The sequence below is a fragment of the Callospermophilus lateralis genome, chromosome 16 (assembly GCF_048772815.1).
Source record: "Callospermophilus lateralis isolate mCalLat2 chromosome 16, mCalLat2.hap1, whole genome shotgun sequence".
Taxonomy (NCBI): domain Eukaryota; kingdom Metazoa; phylum Chordata; class Mammalia; order Rodentia; family Sciuridae; genus Callospermophilus; species Callospermophilus lateralis.
This window is the reverse complement of record NC_135320.1, coordinates 58,665,076-58,682,215: the sequence shown is the minus strand read 5'-3', so window position 1 is coordinate 58,682,215 and position 17,140 is coordinate 58,665,076. Positions and strand designations below refer to the sequence as shown.

General features: G+C 36.1%; 1 protein-coding gene across 1 annotated transcript in view; it reads right to left on the bottom strand.

Annotated features, from left to right (window-relative positions):
- Positions 1-17,140, bottom strand: part of Atp6v1c1 (ATPase H+ transporting V1 subunit C1) — a 51,325-nt gene that overhangs the window by 8,122 nt on the left and 26,063 nt on the right. The window contains exons 4-10 of the mRNA XM_076835730.2: positions 13,874-13,959; positions 12,001-12,095; positions 10,136-10,227; positions 9,028-9,126; positions 7,204-7,272; positions 176-268; positions 1-94 (exon numbers count right to left, since the gene is read on the bottom strand). Coding sequence (XP_076691845.1) covers positions 1-94; positions 176-268; positions 7,204-7,272; positions 9,028-9,126; positions 10,136-10,227; positions 12,001-12,095; positions 13,874-13,959 — 628 coding nt within the window. The remainder of the gene's footprint in view (positions 95-175; positions 269-7,203; positions 7,273-9,027; positions 9,127-10,135; positions 10,228-12,000; positions 12,096-13,873; positions 13,960-17,140) is intronic.

Here is a 17,140-nt window from a genome sequence, read left to right as displayed (position 1 = left end):
AAATTGCTTTTTCTTGTCAGTAGAAAGCCTGTTCATTTCTTCTTTATCTGCTTTCATCTCCTCTTCATTATACTGGAAGTCACGAACGATGAATCTAAATTTGGGGGAGGGGAAACTTGTTCATATCATATATGGCTAATTTAACTAATTAAAAAAAAATAAACAATAATCTTACTTGTTTTCCCTGGCTTTATGTCTGAAGTCATCAACTGCCTTCCTAAACAGGGTGACATTACAAAGGTAACTGTCTTGGTCCTCTGAGAGAACACTAAGGAAAAAAAGAAGTTTGTAGGTCATTTGAAGTTTTATACATTCTTTTCTCTTTCATATTGAGGGCAGAATTCAGAAACAAGAGGAAGAGCAGCAGCATTAAGGGATAATAGCCCTTCCAAAACCACCTGGATGCTCTTATCTGTACCCTCAAACACTGAAGACACTGTCTGTCTGTTTTATGGTTATGATGCCTTCACATCCTATATTACATTTACTTCCTATTAACCAACAGAATTAAACATTAACTCAAGTAAAGCATCAAACTGTGAGAAGCACAATCTACACTCTGTCAGTACCAGGAGAACTGGTTATGGTATCTCCTTGCTAAGCACACTCTTTGCTTCTGGAAGCCTAATTCTCTCCTCTCTCCAGCACAACCCAGCCAGCCCCATGGAGGCCTGGCCCAGTTCCCCTGTATGACCACTACCTCATACCTTTTCTACCATCACACCCCAAATCAAAAATCACAAATACAACTGCCTAAATAACCTCTGAATAAATGCATCTGTGTGCATCTCAGACTCCACTTCAGGCTTTAAAGGTGCCCCTAAGGCAGAGCCTCTATTCACTCACAGCTCTGTGGACATCACTGGGAAGACCTTTTCAACTTAAGTGCCAGAAAATTTTAACTGTCATATAAATGTGTAATGCTGTGGGGAAAAGCCCACTACTTGTAAGGGCAACCGCATGATCATACTACATGTAATCTGGCTTTCAAAAACTACCAGTAGCAAAAAAAAAAAAAAAAAAAAGTTTACTGCTGATAGCTCCTTAGTATAGAGCCCCACATGTAAGGCCTATGAAACGGTATGCTCAACTGGGGCAGGGGAATGTTACAAAGGGCAAGGCGATCTTTCTTTCTTTCCTGTATTGAGGGTTTTCTAATGTTCATGTCTTTTTTTTTTAATACAGCTTTACTGAGGTATAACTGAAATAAGATAACTGTACATATTTAGTGTATATCATCTGAATATTTGGACATATTCATGCCCATGAAATCAACACCACAGTTAAGGTAATAAGCACATCATTACTTCCAAAAGTTTCCTGTATCTTTTGTTATTTTTAGTTTTTATTTACAAAGTTGTACTTTAGAAATTTAGAAAAAAAAAGTTTCACAAAATGAGGGAGTGCTTATAGAATTTAAAGATAACTTATTAAATTTTATTTAAAAAAAAAAAAAAACAAGTTTCATTTTTCCCAGATGTGTAAGAATTGCCTGGTTAGCTGAGTAAATTAAGGTGGTAACTACAGTGCTTAACCAAAGAATGGCTTTAAGGCCCACATCCACCCTGGCTCTGGGTGGGCCAGTCAGCAGGGGCCATCTCCCAAGTGTAAGACCAACAGACACCAGGAAGTACCCATCACCATGATCACTGATGTGCTGAGGAACTCAATTACACTGGATTAGGACCTTTAAATATTTTAAACTATAATTATAAAACTGTTATCTTTAGTTCTTGCTCCTAAGTGCCTTTCAAACCCAAAGCAGGGCAGCTACTAAATGGACAGAACTAGATTTTTTTTTTTTTTTTAAAAAAAAGCTTTTAATGATCCTTTGGTTTGCCAAGATTGACTTGGTGATATGCAAATTGGCTGAGGTTAAAACAAACCCAAATCTAACTTGACAGGTTATTTCAGAACCATAAACAATATTCCACCATTAACATATCAATCTTATGTAATACTTTGCTATTTGAAGGCCCTTTCTAAAATATCTGATGCTTGACAACCAGCAAAGTTGTACTGTTTATTCAGAATCCTGACAGAAAAACCAAGATAAAAACCCAATCTTGTTTTTATGACGAGATCCTACTGTGTCACCTTATCAAAAAAAAAAATAAAAGCCACTTGTTTTTTACTTCTCCTCTCCAGGAAGAGTATTTCTTAAAGCCTTATAAAAAATAAACAATGAGTCCTTAATATAAGGGACTTTTTAGTTGTTTACCACGTACTGGAGCACTACCCTGTGCCAAGCTCTTATTAACTACTAGGAGTAAAACCAATCAAGACCCCATTCCCTGACTCAAGGGATGGGTCCAATGAAGGAAACAGATGTAAAGAGGTCAGTACAACATGGCTGTAAGTGCTATAACAGAGAACGAACATGAGATGGGGAAATGGTACTTTTATCTGGGTGGATTCAAGAGTTTCACAGTAGTAATGCCAATTGAAAACTGGAGGACAGGCAAGAGAATATTCCAGGCAAATGAACACAAGTGGGGAAAAGCATGGTGCATTTGGGGAACTGCCTGAAATAAGCACAGCTGAAACACAGTATTGGCGAAGTGGAGGCAGGGGTCTGCTGAGTAGAGGCAGTAAAGTGGGGAGGAAGAAGCAGAGTTTTGAAAGGGCAGCAGGGAGTGGGAGTGTAGTTCAGTGATGGAGCATTTGCCTAGTATGTGGGAGGCCCTTGGTTCAATCCCCAGCACTGCAAAAATCTAAGTTAAATAAACATGGCAGTAACAGATTTATATATCAGTTGTGTGAGAGGGGAAAAAGGAGACCAGCTGATGGCCATTAGAGTGTCCAGGCCAGAGATGAGAGGAGTCTAAACTGAAGCAGCAGTAGAGGGAGGGGTTAAAATAGAATAAACCATATGAAATTAGGGATGTTTGGCCATTTTGAACCAATTTCATATAGTTCAACCAACTACCACAGAAAGTGGCAGCCTCTGAGGCTGCTTTATAAGACAGTTTGAGTCCAAAATGGAGGAGATCATGCTGTTTTCCTAGAGATCATCACATGGAGTACTCAATGGGAACCCCATATGTGAGTCTGAAGCTACAGGGTTCATGCAGAATACAGGTGGAGCTTTAAAAATTCTTAAATTACAGTGAAGGTAAGAGCTATGAAAGAGCAGAGTATCCCTGAGACAGAACAACCTGAGTGTAGATTTACAGCGTCTCTTCAGCTCACTCAAGCAACTCGGGTACCAAAGCTATCGGACTGCATTAAAGATTAATTTGTGGTGTGAGTTTGCAGAGCTAATGGCTCTACAGATGAATGGTTGAAGTGATCAGCAGAGTCCAGGCTAAACAGGAAACAAAGCTCCATCAGAGGAAATCAAAGTCAATGCAAACACAGGGTTAGGAACCTGAGGAGGTGAACAAAGTACAAAAGCAATGTCCTTCAGAGAAGATCTGGTAAAGAGCTGGATTAAAGATTTGACTCCAGAGGTAAAACTTTCTAGATGTCAAGGGTGAGGCAAGAGAAACCAAGTGGAGGGGCTGGGGATGTGGCTCAAGTGGTAGCGTGCTCGTCTGGCATGCGTGTGGCCCGGGTTCGATCCTCAGCACCACATTCAAACAAAGATGTCATGTCCGCTGATAACTAAAAAATAAATATTAAAATTCTCTCTCTCTCAAAAAAAAAAAAAAAAAGAAAGAAAGAAAAAGAAAAGAAACCAAGTGGAAGTGATGAGAGCATCAAAGAAGAGAGTTGGCAGATGACAGATGGATTTCCAACCAAGGCAAATCCCATAAAAGTTTTAAATGATATGTGAAACCAAAGTAAAGCAACAAAATGAAAGCCACAAGGACAGAAAAGAGATAGGAAAATCACACTTCTTCATGAGTAAACACGAACCTGAACTATTCTCAGATACAATGTTGGCCAGGAATTGTACCTAGCAGGAAGCTTAGTCTAATACAACTTGCAAAGGTCCTACCAGATTAATAAAAGAGCCAAACTCACTCTATTCATTTAGTTCTCCTGTTACATCTTGTAGGTATCACTGGGCCCAGAGGGAATTAAGTCTGTTGCCAGTTTGTTTTTAAGCCATCTCATGGCTTTTTCAGTGACTTCTGTGAGGGGCAGTTTTTTCTGGAATTCAGGAGCTCTTCTTACTGCTTCACCTTGCAGCCCTCCTAAGGCTTGCTTCTCCCTAACCAGTTAATCCACTACTTCTGCCCTGCCCATGCGTCATACCTTTGCAAGTTACCTTTGCAAACCTCCAAAAAGAGAAACTTCTCTACATAATGGCTGGTGTAATCCTTTCTTCACTTCCTAGCAAGGTTCTTCAGAAACTCTAGCTCACTGAACAAATCCTCTAAGAAGCTCCACTGACTTTGTGGTAGTTTCCAAGGACAGAGGAAGGGCAAAAATTAACCCCTGATCTGAGCCAATCAGACCCCCACCCCCAGTGCTGGGGTCATACCCACAGCTTTGTGCACACTAGGCCAGTGCTCCACCACCAAACTTGACTCCCAGCCTTCAATTTGTTATTTTTGCAAAAGTAGATAGAAAATAAGGAAAGTAGTAATTCTGAAGTAGAAGTAAAAAGAACCCTTCTCTGAAGTATTCCAACAAAAAGCAGAACAGCAGCCCGGTCTCTACTTTCTTGGCCATAGCCTTGACAAGCATTCCTACACATCCCTGTTTTTCAAAACAGCAATATTTCAAATTGGCCAATCTTATGTAAAACATCTTGTAAATACCCAGATTTCTCTCCCCCTTTCTGGAACTAGGGATTGAACCCAGGACTATTTACCACTGAGCTACATCCCCAGAACTTCTATTTTGAGACAGGGTTTTGCTAAGTTAAGTTGCCCAGGCTGCCCTCAAATTTGCAATCTTCCTGCCTCAGCCTCCCAACTCAGTAGGATGGCTAGATTTTGTACACTTTAAAAATGTAATCATTTCTTGAGGGTTAGGGATGATATTTTTCAATCTATTCTTCTACCTCAAAATTCCACTTTCATCTTCACTGCTTCCAAGACTCATCATCATTCAGGTACCATGCTAAAAAGTATCAAATGAAAGTGATACTTTAATTTTTTTTACTTTATTTGTATAAAGCACTTAGACCAATGACTAACACATAGTAATTACTCAAAAATGTTAGTTTCAAAACCAGCATCAATCTTAAGGTTGTTCCTAAATAGTGGGGGAAATGTCAGACTGACTCTGAAGCCTATCTGCTCTACCTAAGCTACAGCTCTTCTGATGACCTGAACCTGAGCTAGCGCTATGTTCTCTATAATGACATGTAAACAGCTATGTTCTGAGTCAATGAATCAAATGTACTTTGGACTGAGAAATAGAACAGATGTTTGCACCAAGAGAGAAAGGGCTGGAGACTCAGGCCATCAGTGTGCACTTACAGGTCATTCAGAGGCCTGTTTTAAACTGTTCTTGCCTGGAATGTTTTCCTTTAGACTACTAGAGTGATTTGCAGGAGGTAAAATTCTGAAGTAACATGTCTAAAGTCCCCCTTTTCAGAGTAAATTTGGGGCTGCTTAATTAGCCGACACACCAACCCCTGGACATCTGGCTGGTGTGTGTCCACTCTGTGCACTGAGTCCTTATCCTCCTCCTCTACTGCCACCTGGGCATAGTCAACCCCTGCAGTATGAATCCTCTATAGGTAAGAAGGTATTATCTATCAGGATAAATGGCCCAAATAGAATCTAATACCAAGACACAACTTTAGTCTCTAGTTAGCATGTGAAGGGTTGGTTTGCATAGAAGGTATTCCCTCCAGTGGGAAATAGACTCATGATGGGCACAGGTTTGTGGTTTAATTCTCAAAAGATCAATATTTGTGAAATGACAATAGTACTATCTGATATATCCTATCAAGCTTTAAACTAACTTACTTCATAACATATACAAGAAAGATGCTATGCTCATTTTACAGACAAAGAAAATGAGGCCCAGAGAAGTTAAAAGACTTACCCCAGGTCACACAGCAAGTTGGTAGCAGAACCAGCAATAGAACTCAGATCCCTGGGTCCAGGACTCTTTCCAAAATACTAAGCTACCTCCCATATGACACAATGAAACTGGAAAAGAAAATATTTCATGGGCCTGACCTTACTAATTCCAATTCTTCACTATCTCCTACACCTTTCTTTCACAAGGTCGTCTCTTCTTCAGGCATTTATATACAAAGGAATTCTTTGGGAGCACATAACTGTATTTAGTATTTTCTCAAAGAAGGTCGTATGTGATAATGGCAGGATATTATCACACAAGGGATATAGGGGATGTAGGGAACATGACAGGGAATGATGTAAGAGAATATTTATGGGACCTAGAGTTCAAAGATCTGAGTTCTAGTTATAACTCTGCCACTGCACATTTACATAACCATATGCTCTGGGCAACAATTTGTCCTCCTCATCTCTGAGAAAAAAAGGATGTCTGCCCAAACTACTTCACAGAACGGGTGTAAATATCAAATTAGACAATGTATATTAAATTTAAAAAGATTTTTTCCCCCCCAGTACTGGGGATTGAACCCAGGGCTACATGCTAGACAGGTGCTCTACTACTAAGCCACATCCCCAGCCCTTCCTCTTTATTTTGCAACAGAGTCCCACCAATATGCTTAGGCTGATCTTGAACTTGTGATGCTCTCACCTCAACTTCCTGAGTGGCTGGGATTACAGGTGTGCATCATTACACCTGGTTTGAGTTTTTTGTTAGTGTTTTGGTTTTTCAGGAGTGTACAGATTTGGCAAAATCTATGCTCAAAGTGACAGTGAACGTTTGGAGATCAATACTCTTAAGAGCCACCTGGAAGGCTTTCTTTGCAAGGTAAAATTAAAAATTACAGTCATACAGAGAATGAGGACTGTTCTAAAGGCAGCACAGTGAGCAGAAAAAGCACCACACCAGAGACCTGGTTCCAGTTCTAGCCCTGCCACTAATGATATGTGTGACTCTGGGCAAACTACTTCACCTCGCTGGCCTCAAATTTCTATGTCTATAAACATGAATGGGTGAAAAAGACTGTGCCAAGTCCCTTCCAAGTCTAACATTATGATAGCTAATGTTAATATATTTCATTTATAAGCTAAAAATGATGGTTCTAAAATTATAAATCTACCATAAAGAAAAGATGCAAAGATATTTTCTAATCCAACAACCAAACTCTAAGAAGAATTCTAGGAAATAAACAGTTTTACAAAGACTGCTACTTACTTGCTAGACCTTGGAACTACCATTTCAGCTAGTGTTTCATACTGCTTAATCCAGTCATTGTGGTTTAACCTGCAGAAAAGATACAATAAGCACTGGAAAAGAAAAACAAGTCCTACTTCCTGCCATATCCAGGAAGAAAAAAGTTACAGGACAGATGGGATATATGGTTTCAGGGAAATACGTCAAATAAACATAACAATTTCAAGTTTTCTACTGAGAATGAATTTCAGATTCACTGAGTGATGCAGGAAGTACAGATCACCACCCTCTTATATCCAGTAACTATTGCAAAAGCAGCATATGCTAGAACTTAGTATGGAAAGGAAGCAGAGCACCATATACATTCTATATTATTTTCAAACTATATGGTTGGTAAGTATTATGCCTCATTTAAAAAACAAGAAAAAGGTCATACTGAAATCACTATCATTTCTATTCAGTGACCATTAGCAGGACTGAATAAAAGTACAAAAAGCAAAAGAGTACCAGGAAGTAGCAAGTAAATCTAGTGACAGTAAATTTCGTCACCATAGAACATTGTGCAACCACCTTCTCTAGAGGCCAGTGGCTTCTCGAAGTGTGTAAAGAGATGACTATGTTTGAGATTTAAAATAATTATAGTGTTTGTAGGCCAGGATAGAGAATAATTCATTATGTAAGGTGCCCTATGTAGGCTTAGTGTTTTCAACTACAAGGTACAGAAAACTAAAAAATTCTGGTTTTAAACATAAATTTTTAATAAAGGTTGAGAGAACTATATGGGCAAAGGTTATTTTCTTACGTAGTGTAATTTTCCTATTGGTGCAAAAACACAGTATTTACTACAAATAACCAGTGTTCCAATATAGCAGGGGAGTTATATAACCAAAACACAAAATTAAGGGTTTGAAGCCAAACCCTTTGTTTTAAGCTCTTCTCCACGTGCAAAGAAAAATCCAAAAGTCTGGTTATTGCAGTAAAAGGGAAAAAGTATACAAGCCAGGCTAATGTTGTAGCCACTATGAATTCCATGGAGGTGCTTTGTCTGTCTGTTCTAGGACCTATTATGTTGTCTGTGGCTGCTTCAGCTATAACCACAAAGCTGACATGGTAAAGCTAAGTGGTTGTGACAGAGATCAGACAGTAGGCAAAGCCCAAACACCTACTATCTGGCCCTTTATAGAAAAAAATTTGCAGAGCTAATCTTTTTTTTGCTTTTGTGAGCTACTATTGTCAACTGCTATACTGTTATGTGTTAAGTAAGGATATAAATACATTATGTTTGTAAAATTCATTCTGTATAACTGCAGATCAAGAATACTCTTCTATGGTATATGGATATTAAGTTTTAAAGACTATCTTAAAATACAATTAGAGAACTTAATATGTTCATGTACTAAGAACTATTTTAAGTTTGATATTTTACCTTTGCAAAAACTTTAAAGATGTTATTTAAAAAAAAAAAAAAAACCTGCGCATCACAATCTAATTCATTCTTTGCTTCCTACAGGGTTTAAACTTATCTTAACTAGTCATAAAGATTTTTCAGAAAAACAAACCCAAAGACTTATTTTGAAAAAATATAAAATCTGTAATCTGTATTCTTAAAAATCCAATAATTGGGCATTACTTCATTTTTTGATGATCCAACTATACCAATCTCAATTTATAATTGGTGTCTCTATAACCAAATTATACACCAAATTTTACTTTATGAGAAAATGTTGGTTGACAGAATGAATAACAAGGTTATACTTGTTTTACACTTTTACAACTTTATATTGCAATACCAGATAGTAATCTTGTATTTTAACAAGTAAAATCCTTTGTAATAGAAAAACATACTTGGGAACTACAACCAGTAATGTGACGAGATATTCTGAATCAAGGACAAAGTCATCCTTTTTCACAATTTCTGCCAGGCTTCGAGTTAGCAAACTTCCTCTAAAGAGGAAAAAAAAAAAATCATTAGGTGGATAATTATGTGCTTCTGTAACTCAAGAAACAGCAGGCTGATCATATTCACATTTGCTACATATATATCTCAGTAGGAATTAGTCTTAGCATTTTTGCTTTATAAGAAGCCAACAGTTAGCCAAATATATCCCAATCTTACAACAAAGAAATGGCAACATTTATCAAAATTTGCCTCCAGTATCTACCTTTGTGTATGATTAATGATTATAACTCAGCTTTTCTCTTGATTACATCTTGACTGGTAAGATGCTATTCATAAGTCATTTCATTGTAATTATGACATTTAAGCTGACCTTTGGTTTTCTTCCATCTCTCTAGGTTTAATTTGATACCAAGCAATTTTTGTTACTAAACCCAATAATCAACTTTTGAATCAGTCTTCATTTGGTATTCTAGTAATGATGTTGCCATGACGAAAATGTCTTATCCTGTTTGTATCACTGATGATCTCCCAATCAACTTTCCCTATGGTTTATGAACATACAACTTGAAAAGTTATATGCTTAAAACTACCCTTGTTGTAGTTACAGTACAAGGAGATCAACCCAAACAGTTTAAGAAAATCTGATGTGTGAAAAAAATCTAAACAGATAAGTCAAAGAATTATTACATAATAAATGAATTCTTCTATAGAATTAAGCAGTTTATTGCTATGCAGACACTATAAACGTAATTTAAAACAGTTAATTTTAGAATTTTTCTGAGAAACAGCGAATAGATAAATGAATAAACCAGAACCCAATTCACAAGTACTACTTATGAAGCAAACACAATAAATCAGTCTCACATCTGTTTTCAACTTGTCTGAATTCTACACACTTAACCTTATTCAACTTTCTCCATGATATTAAAAAAAACACCATTTTGATTATAGCAACAGCTTACACTGGACCTTACTAAACCCCAACAACACCTCATTGATGATGCTAGCATGCTACCCCTATGCTTAATATTCACATATACTTGCTATGCTTACGCATTCTTTCGCTCCAAATTCTGAAGATTTCCTTTTAGGTTATTATATGCAGATGCTCGAGATTTCAGATCATTATCAATCTGAGTTACTCCCTTCAAAAGAGAAAAGAAAGAGTCAAAATTTCCCTGCTTCTACTAATAAAATTTAAGTACTTGAACTTAACTTCCCACGAAACACATTAGTTTCTGATGTAAGACTATCTTATTACTTTAAAAGCACAACCTTAAAGGGTAATTTTTAAAATAACCAATTCCAGTTTTTTAACCAACTTCATTTTTAATAGGATAATTTCCATATGAACCTTTTTTATTAATGTTTTAATCTACATGTACATCAACCTATTACTGTATTACTTTGTAAACCATGTAAATGGGATCTAGGCCACTGGATTTGAAGATTATTAATTTTAAGGCTTCAATTCACAAGGCTAAAGAATTTTGCATAGAATTTGTTGTCAAAAATTCCACTATAATTACACAAAATGTTTCCTCAATAAAATTAATGTAGTTGAATTTATAAATGTTACAAAAGCTGGTTTTCCAAAGAGGATTAAAACTATTAACTACTTAGGGAGAAAACATAAAGTAGGTTAATATTTGAAGAAATGGATCTGAATCAGTTCCATGTGTTGTGCTAGGTTAAGTCACTTCACTTCACCTCTCTACAATATCTATAAAAGTATGGGGAAGCAGATTAAATCCTTGATAAGGATCCAAAGAGAGTAAGGTTCAATCACTGTAAAAGAATCACTTTCTTTAAATTACACGATGACTTTGGCAGGGTGTGGTGGTGCATACCTATAATTCTAGCTATTTGGGAGATTGAGGCAGGAACATAACAAGTTTGAGGCCAGCCTGGGCAATTTAGTAAGACCCTGTCTCAACATTACCAAAAACAGAAAAAAAGCTCAGTGGCAGAGAACTTGCTTAGCTAGCATGTGTAAGGTCCTGGGTTCAATTCCCAGTACTACATTTAAAAAGATTATTTCAGCATGATAAAATTTTTGATAGTCAATTCATTTTCATTTAACTATAGAACATACTATACAATTAAAGTCATTGGGAGCCAAGGGAAGTCTGCCCAATAATTTAAACCATAGTTTCCCTCCAGACAGGTCATTAAGAATGCTAGCAAATGAACAGGTCCTTGTCTACTTGTTTCATTAAGGTCTGTATAAGACTTTTACATATTCTCTCAAGCTGAAGGACATTTCAATAAAAAGGGGCCCTTGGTGAGTTAATGGATGGGCTTCAGTGTCCATGTGCTCTCTGAAAACTGTACATAAAATCATGTGGTACATGAACATAGGCACTTCGGAGCAAAGGGTCAATACTATTAGTCAGAAGGAGTCAGAGAACCCATAAGGTTTAATGTTTGAAAAAGTACTGCATACATACATACCTAAGTGGCAATTATCATTTATTTGGATAACTCATAAATCTTTACTGGATTCCAATTCCTTATACTACATGATCTAAATTATCCTTAAAACTTGTATAAATAATAATTATAGAATTTTAAAGTTTCTCATTTAAACCCTGTTGATGCCATATTTAAGTAGCTATGTAAATAAGTAAACTATCCAACTTAGATAATCCATATACTTACACTACTGACATTATACTTTATAACATCTTTAAAATTTATATACCTTGCCCTTTGGTGTGAGACCCTGGGTTCAATCCTCAGCATCACAAAAATCTAATATATTTTAACATCTCACACTGTAATAGGGATCATTTAATTTTTATCTGCAATCTGTAAGTTAACTGCATATCAAAAGCCTAAAAAGCCTACGTATCAAAACTAAATTATAAAAACCACTATAAATCAGTATGTACGACCTATCCTAATTTTTATCTTACCTTGGCAATTATTTCAGAAATATTTTTCAGGGATTGCTTGATTGGATATTTGGCCATATCCCACTGGAACCTTGTTATATAAGTAACCAAATCAACTGAAATAAGGGAATATATTTATTACCAAAGAGAAGCAAGAATATTTTTTTTTTTTTTACGGATTTTTCATACAGCAATACATTTTAATGCTGAAATCAACATTGAGAACATCAGCAAAGATGTCATTTCTGAAGAGTCCTGATTAAATAAACATGTAATTCGATTAAGCAACATGAATTAATCAAAATTTACCTTCTGGACTCTTCTTCTGACGCAAAATTCAACATATATAAAGATGCTCTTAATTTGACAATTTAGTAAGTGGAATATGTACATATCCATGATGTGCCTCATATGAAGGTGAAAGGCAAAGATTAAAAAACTACTTCAAATTGTGTCCTTGATAAATCTGATTTGACAAAAGGGTTCTTTCTTTGACAACTTCCCCAAATTGAAAATAAGCTTATCTGTTAAAGCCATGTGATGACTGTTTCTAAGTCTACATACCAACAATCTTTGAAACATGAAGCCTTTCATTTTCAAATGAAGAACTGAAAAAAACAGATATTCAACAACTGCAGCATTAGTAATCAAAATAACTTCGCCCCTCAAGTCCAAGAGGATCAAGGCTAGGAAAAATAAATGTCAAGTATGACAAAGCTAACTGCCAAAAATAATTCATATCAAATATCTCTCTCCTCAATTGCTCTTTACATAATACCAAGGAGGCAATAGCAGGTATTTCCAAAAGCAATCTCGGATGCAGCTGACAACCAAATTGTCAACTGCCATGCCACATACTGAAGATCAATGAAGGTGTCACAAGTCAACACATATACCTTCTATTTTGTTCTAAAAAATTAACAGAAATAGCAAGCAATTGGATCAGGATAATTACTATAACAAGCAAGAATAAATTACTATACTGTAATTGATTGAATATTTATTGAGCATCTATTACTTGTAAGAATAAATAAGACTACAAGAACACTGGATTTAAAAACCAGTGTTCTGTCACTGAGGGCAATACAGTATAGAATGAAAAGGGTTATTTCCTACTATAATAACATCTAAAGATAGACCTAATTTAAAATGAAACAAATGCTAAAGTAATAATTCATAAGAAAACAATGAATCCAAGTAAAAATATCAACAAAGAGGTCAAGGCTGTCTGTATAAAGCCATTATTATACAGAGCAAGCTCTGTAAATACTAGCTTGTAGCTATAGAGACGCCCATAGACTATTTTATGGGTACTAAGAAAAGTCATACTCAAATTTGAGAGGAAGAGGCATTGCTCTGCAATCAAATTAGTAATTTCAGGGCTGGGGTTATAGCTCAGTGGTAGAGTGCTTGCCTCGCACATGTGAGGCGCTGGGTTTGATCCTCAGCACCACATAAAAATTGATAGAATAAATAAAGATATTGTGTCCATCTTTAAAAAATCTTTTTAAAAATTAATAATTTCTATTCTAGGGCTTGAGCAGTTAGACGCTATTAAATATAAAAAGCTAGAAAAGATAGCAGGCAGCTAGAGAACAATGCTGAGAAATGTAATGTGGAGATATAAACATAAGTTAGCAAACAAATTCCAGAACAGTTAAGGTACAATTTTGTAATACTGCTTTTGCAGAAAACTCAACATCATATCATAGGTTATAGTTCAGGGAATAGGATATAACTGACAGTATCACCAAATTTAGTAGTAACAACTGTATTTAATGGCTTTCTGTTGTATTTAACATCTTATATATAGATTGTTTTTACATCCTTTTTTTAGCTCAATCATTCATTTTACATAAGTTAATAATTATAGAATCATGAAACATTAACTTACCTCCATTAGCCAAAAGGTTCTCCTGAACTTTATCTTTACTATCCTCCAATACGTCAGCCATGTACTGAGCCACTTTCTTAACCACCCTGGAGAATAAAAAAAAACAGCACCACCATTTTCAGGAAAAATAACTATATTCCATGCTATACAATGACTGTATTACAAAAAGACATGAATTTAACCATATATATATTTTTTCCCATTATATACATCTATATAATAGAGAAAAAATGGTTCTATTTTATATGTAACATTTTAACAATAAAACACATCAAGATTTTGTTAAGTGCAAATATTAATTAAATAGCTGTAGGGTTTTAAGGAGACTATAAGCAATGTATTTATTAACCTGGAAAGGAAGTAGGGGGAAACTAGAGAAAAATAGTCTGTGAATAGCCATATATTATATGCTGAGAAAATTAACAATGGACAAGGGCCAAGAACAAAAAAGGTACATACTGCCAATCTACTACGAGCCAGACACTGCGCTTTCACTTAGAAGGAAAGGGATATACAGTCAACAACTTTGTGAAGAAGGCTGGGGTCCTGCATTTATTTATTTGGAGCAACTACTATTTGCAAGGAGTTATGCAACAGAAGAAACCATACTGCCAACATCACGAAGGCACTTAGATTTGATCTTGTCAATCTCTTATAAGTAAGACAAGAATAAAGAAAATAAGTGACTTATCCAAAGTCACAAGACCCATGTTTCTTGATGGTCTCTTGACTCTTGGGGTTCTTTTCTCCTTTCCCTGGGGTCTTCAAGGTCCTGGCTGAATTGAAAATTACAAAATCACTACTTTCACAGTGCTTAAAATCTATCTGGAGAGATATAAATATATATAAATGACAAACAATTTGAGTTAAGTGCCAGCTGAGATTACAAACAGAGAAGCATAAAAAAAGGGAGATCAGTTCCAGCTACTATAATCAAGAAAACAGCAGTTCAGGATATGGGCAAAGAAGGATAGGAAGGATTTTGAATGGATGGCTGCATGGGAAGAAACTACATCATTGCCACTATGTATCATCTGCATCACAACAAGAATAGGTGAAAAGCATGGGATTCAGAATGGTTAAGCTAAGTCTTACAAGAGCGGCATGCTGAGTAAGGGGGCTTATGCTAGGAAGTGGGAGGGCAAGAGTGCAGCTAGCTCTCCTCAGTGCAGACTCTAGACGGGGATACAGCATGATTAAAACAGGTCTTCAGGGGAGGGGCTGGGGTTGTAGCTCAGTAGTAGAGCGCTTGCCTAGCACATGTGAGACACTGGGTTTGATTCTTAGCACCATATATAAATAAATAAATAAAATGAAGGTCCCTCACAACTAAAATAATATTTTTAAAAAGAAAAGAAAAAAAAAGTCTTACGACACACACTGAAGTCCTGGTGGTTCAATTGCTGGGAGAGGAAACTGGAAGATTTGTAATGGTATAAACATTATAAACATGAAAGGCCAGGAAAATATGACAAAAGGACTAAACTTGAATGACAATCCTATAGGACGTGATCTTCAAACTTAAGAAAGTAAAACAATTTCAGAAACAATAAAGCAAGCCTGAACTATTCAATATGCTGAATGTGGGGTTTGTATACACACTTGGCTGTGTCTCCATGATCTCCCTATGCATCTTTACAAGAGTACCTATGCCAATGCATGCAGTCACCTAAAAAAAAAAAAGACAAAAACAAAAAACCTAATGATTAGATTACTGAGAAAGCATAAGCTTCGATATCAACATATCACCATGTTTTGACTCTAAAAAGCTGAATCATTTAGGTCAGATGGTCATTACCATCTGTCAGTTGGCCACCAAGGACTAACACCACCACCACAGGATCTTTATGCTTCTCATATCTTTCAGGTAGACTAAAAAAAGATGGTGTTTGCAGAGCAGCATAAAAAAGAAGAGCTGACAAACAGTGTAGGTAACTTTCAATTCTATTGGCCAAGCTTAGTACATTTGCCTCAAATCAACTTTTTCAGATCCCTTCTCTAAAAGCTCTTGGCAAACTTTAAACTGTATTCAGGATATCATTGACAAGACCTATATAAGCCATCAAGGTCAGCCAGGTGTGATGACAGATGCCCATAATTTCAGCAACTCAGGAGGCTGACGCAGGAGTATCTCAAATTCAAGGCCAGCCTCTTAGTGAGACTTTGCCTCAAAATACAAAATAAAAAGGGCTGGGAATGTACCTTAGTGTAGAGCAAGGTTCAGTCCTCACAACCAATTTTTTAAAAAGTCATCAAGGTGATTAATAAAGTTCCATATATAATGTTAATAACTGTATTCCCAGGAACTTCCTTTCTCAGTCTCTCTGGTTGTCGTGACCTGAAACTGTAATGAATGAGGTAGACGGGACCTCAGGAAGCCAATAGCCTCTCAGAGATTACAACTAAAAATAAGTCTCCTTAAGCTCTTTTTTAATTAAATACCTATAATTGAGCTAGGAGTGTAGCCAGTGGTAGAGTGTGTGCTTAGCATGCTCAAGGTCCTGGATTCCACTCCCAGTATAAAAACCACACCAAACAAAAACAACAAAAAACCCTGTAATCCAGAAATCAAGAGACTATTTTTTCCATCAGTTTGTCCTCTGAGTATTTCTTCAATAAGTATTTTTACTATATTCACAATAATTCATAATAATTATTTACTCTGTATGAATATATGGAATTAAAACCCTAAATGTAATCTACTACTTTTTATCTTCTCTTTTCCATTTATAACCAAATACTAGGCCTCATTTGAGGCTTCTAATATCTCTTGACTAACCTACTATAAAACTCTCTCCTACGGGGCTTTCTTGCCTTCAATATTCAGGACCATCTCTTCAACATGAAGTCTGTTTACTTCCTTAGGTTAGGTTAAAAGATTCTCTCTGCAACCCTGATGTTAGACTCTATGGCCAGAGGATTTGCTTTAGGATGGTTCAAATTAATTCAGAAACAAATTGATGGCATAAATGAGAAAACTGTCTACACAGAGTTCTAGGAAATGCTCCTTCTATTCAAACCTATTCCCTTAAAAATTCAAACAAATGACTCTCCAAAATTCTGAATTTTAAAAATTACAGCATTTAACTAAGTCATATACATTTAAACAATCTGCATTCCAGAGTCAAAGGAATTTTAGATTGATTCCACCAATTAATCAAAATGCAGAAAGTTATACCCATGCCCATCTTCAGCTAAAATACAGTGAAACTGAATTTCAAGTGACAAAACTTAAGTTTAGGAAACTTCCACTCATAAGCCACCCAC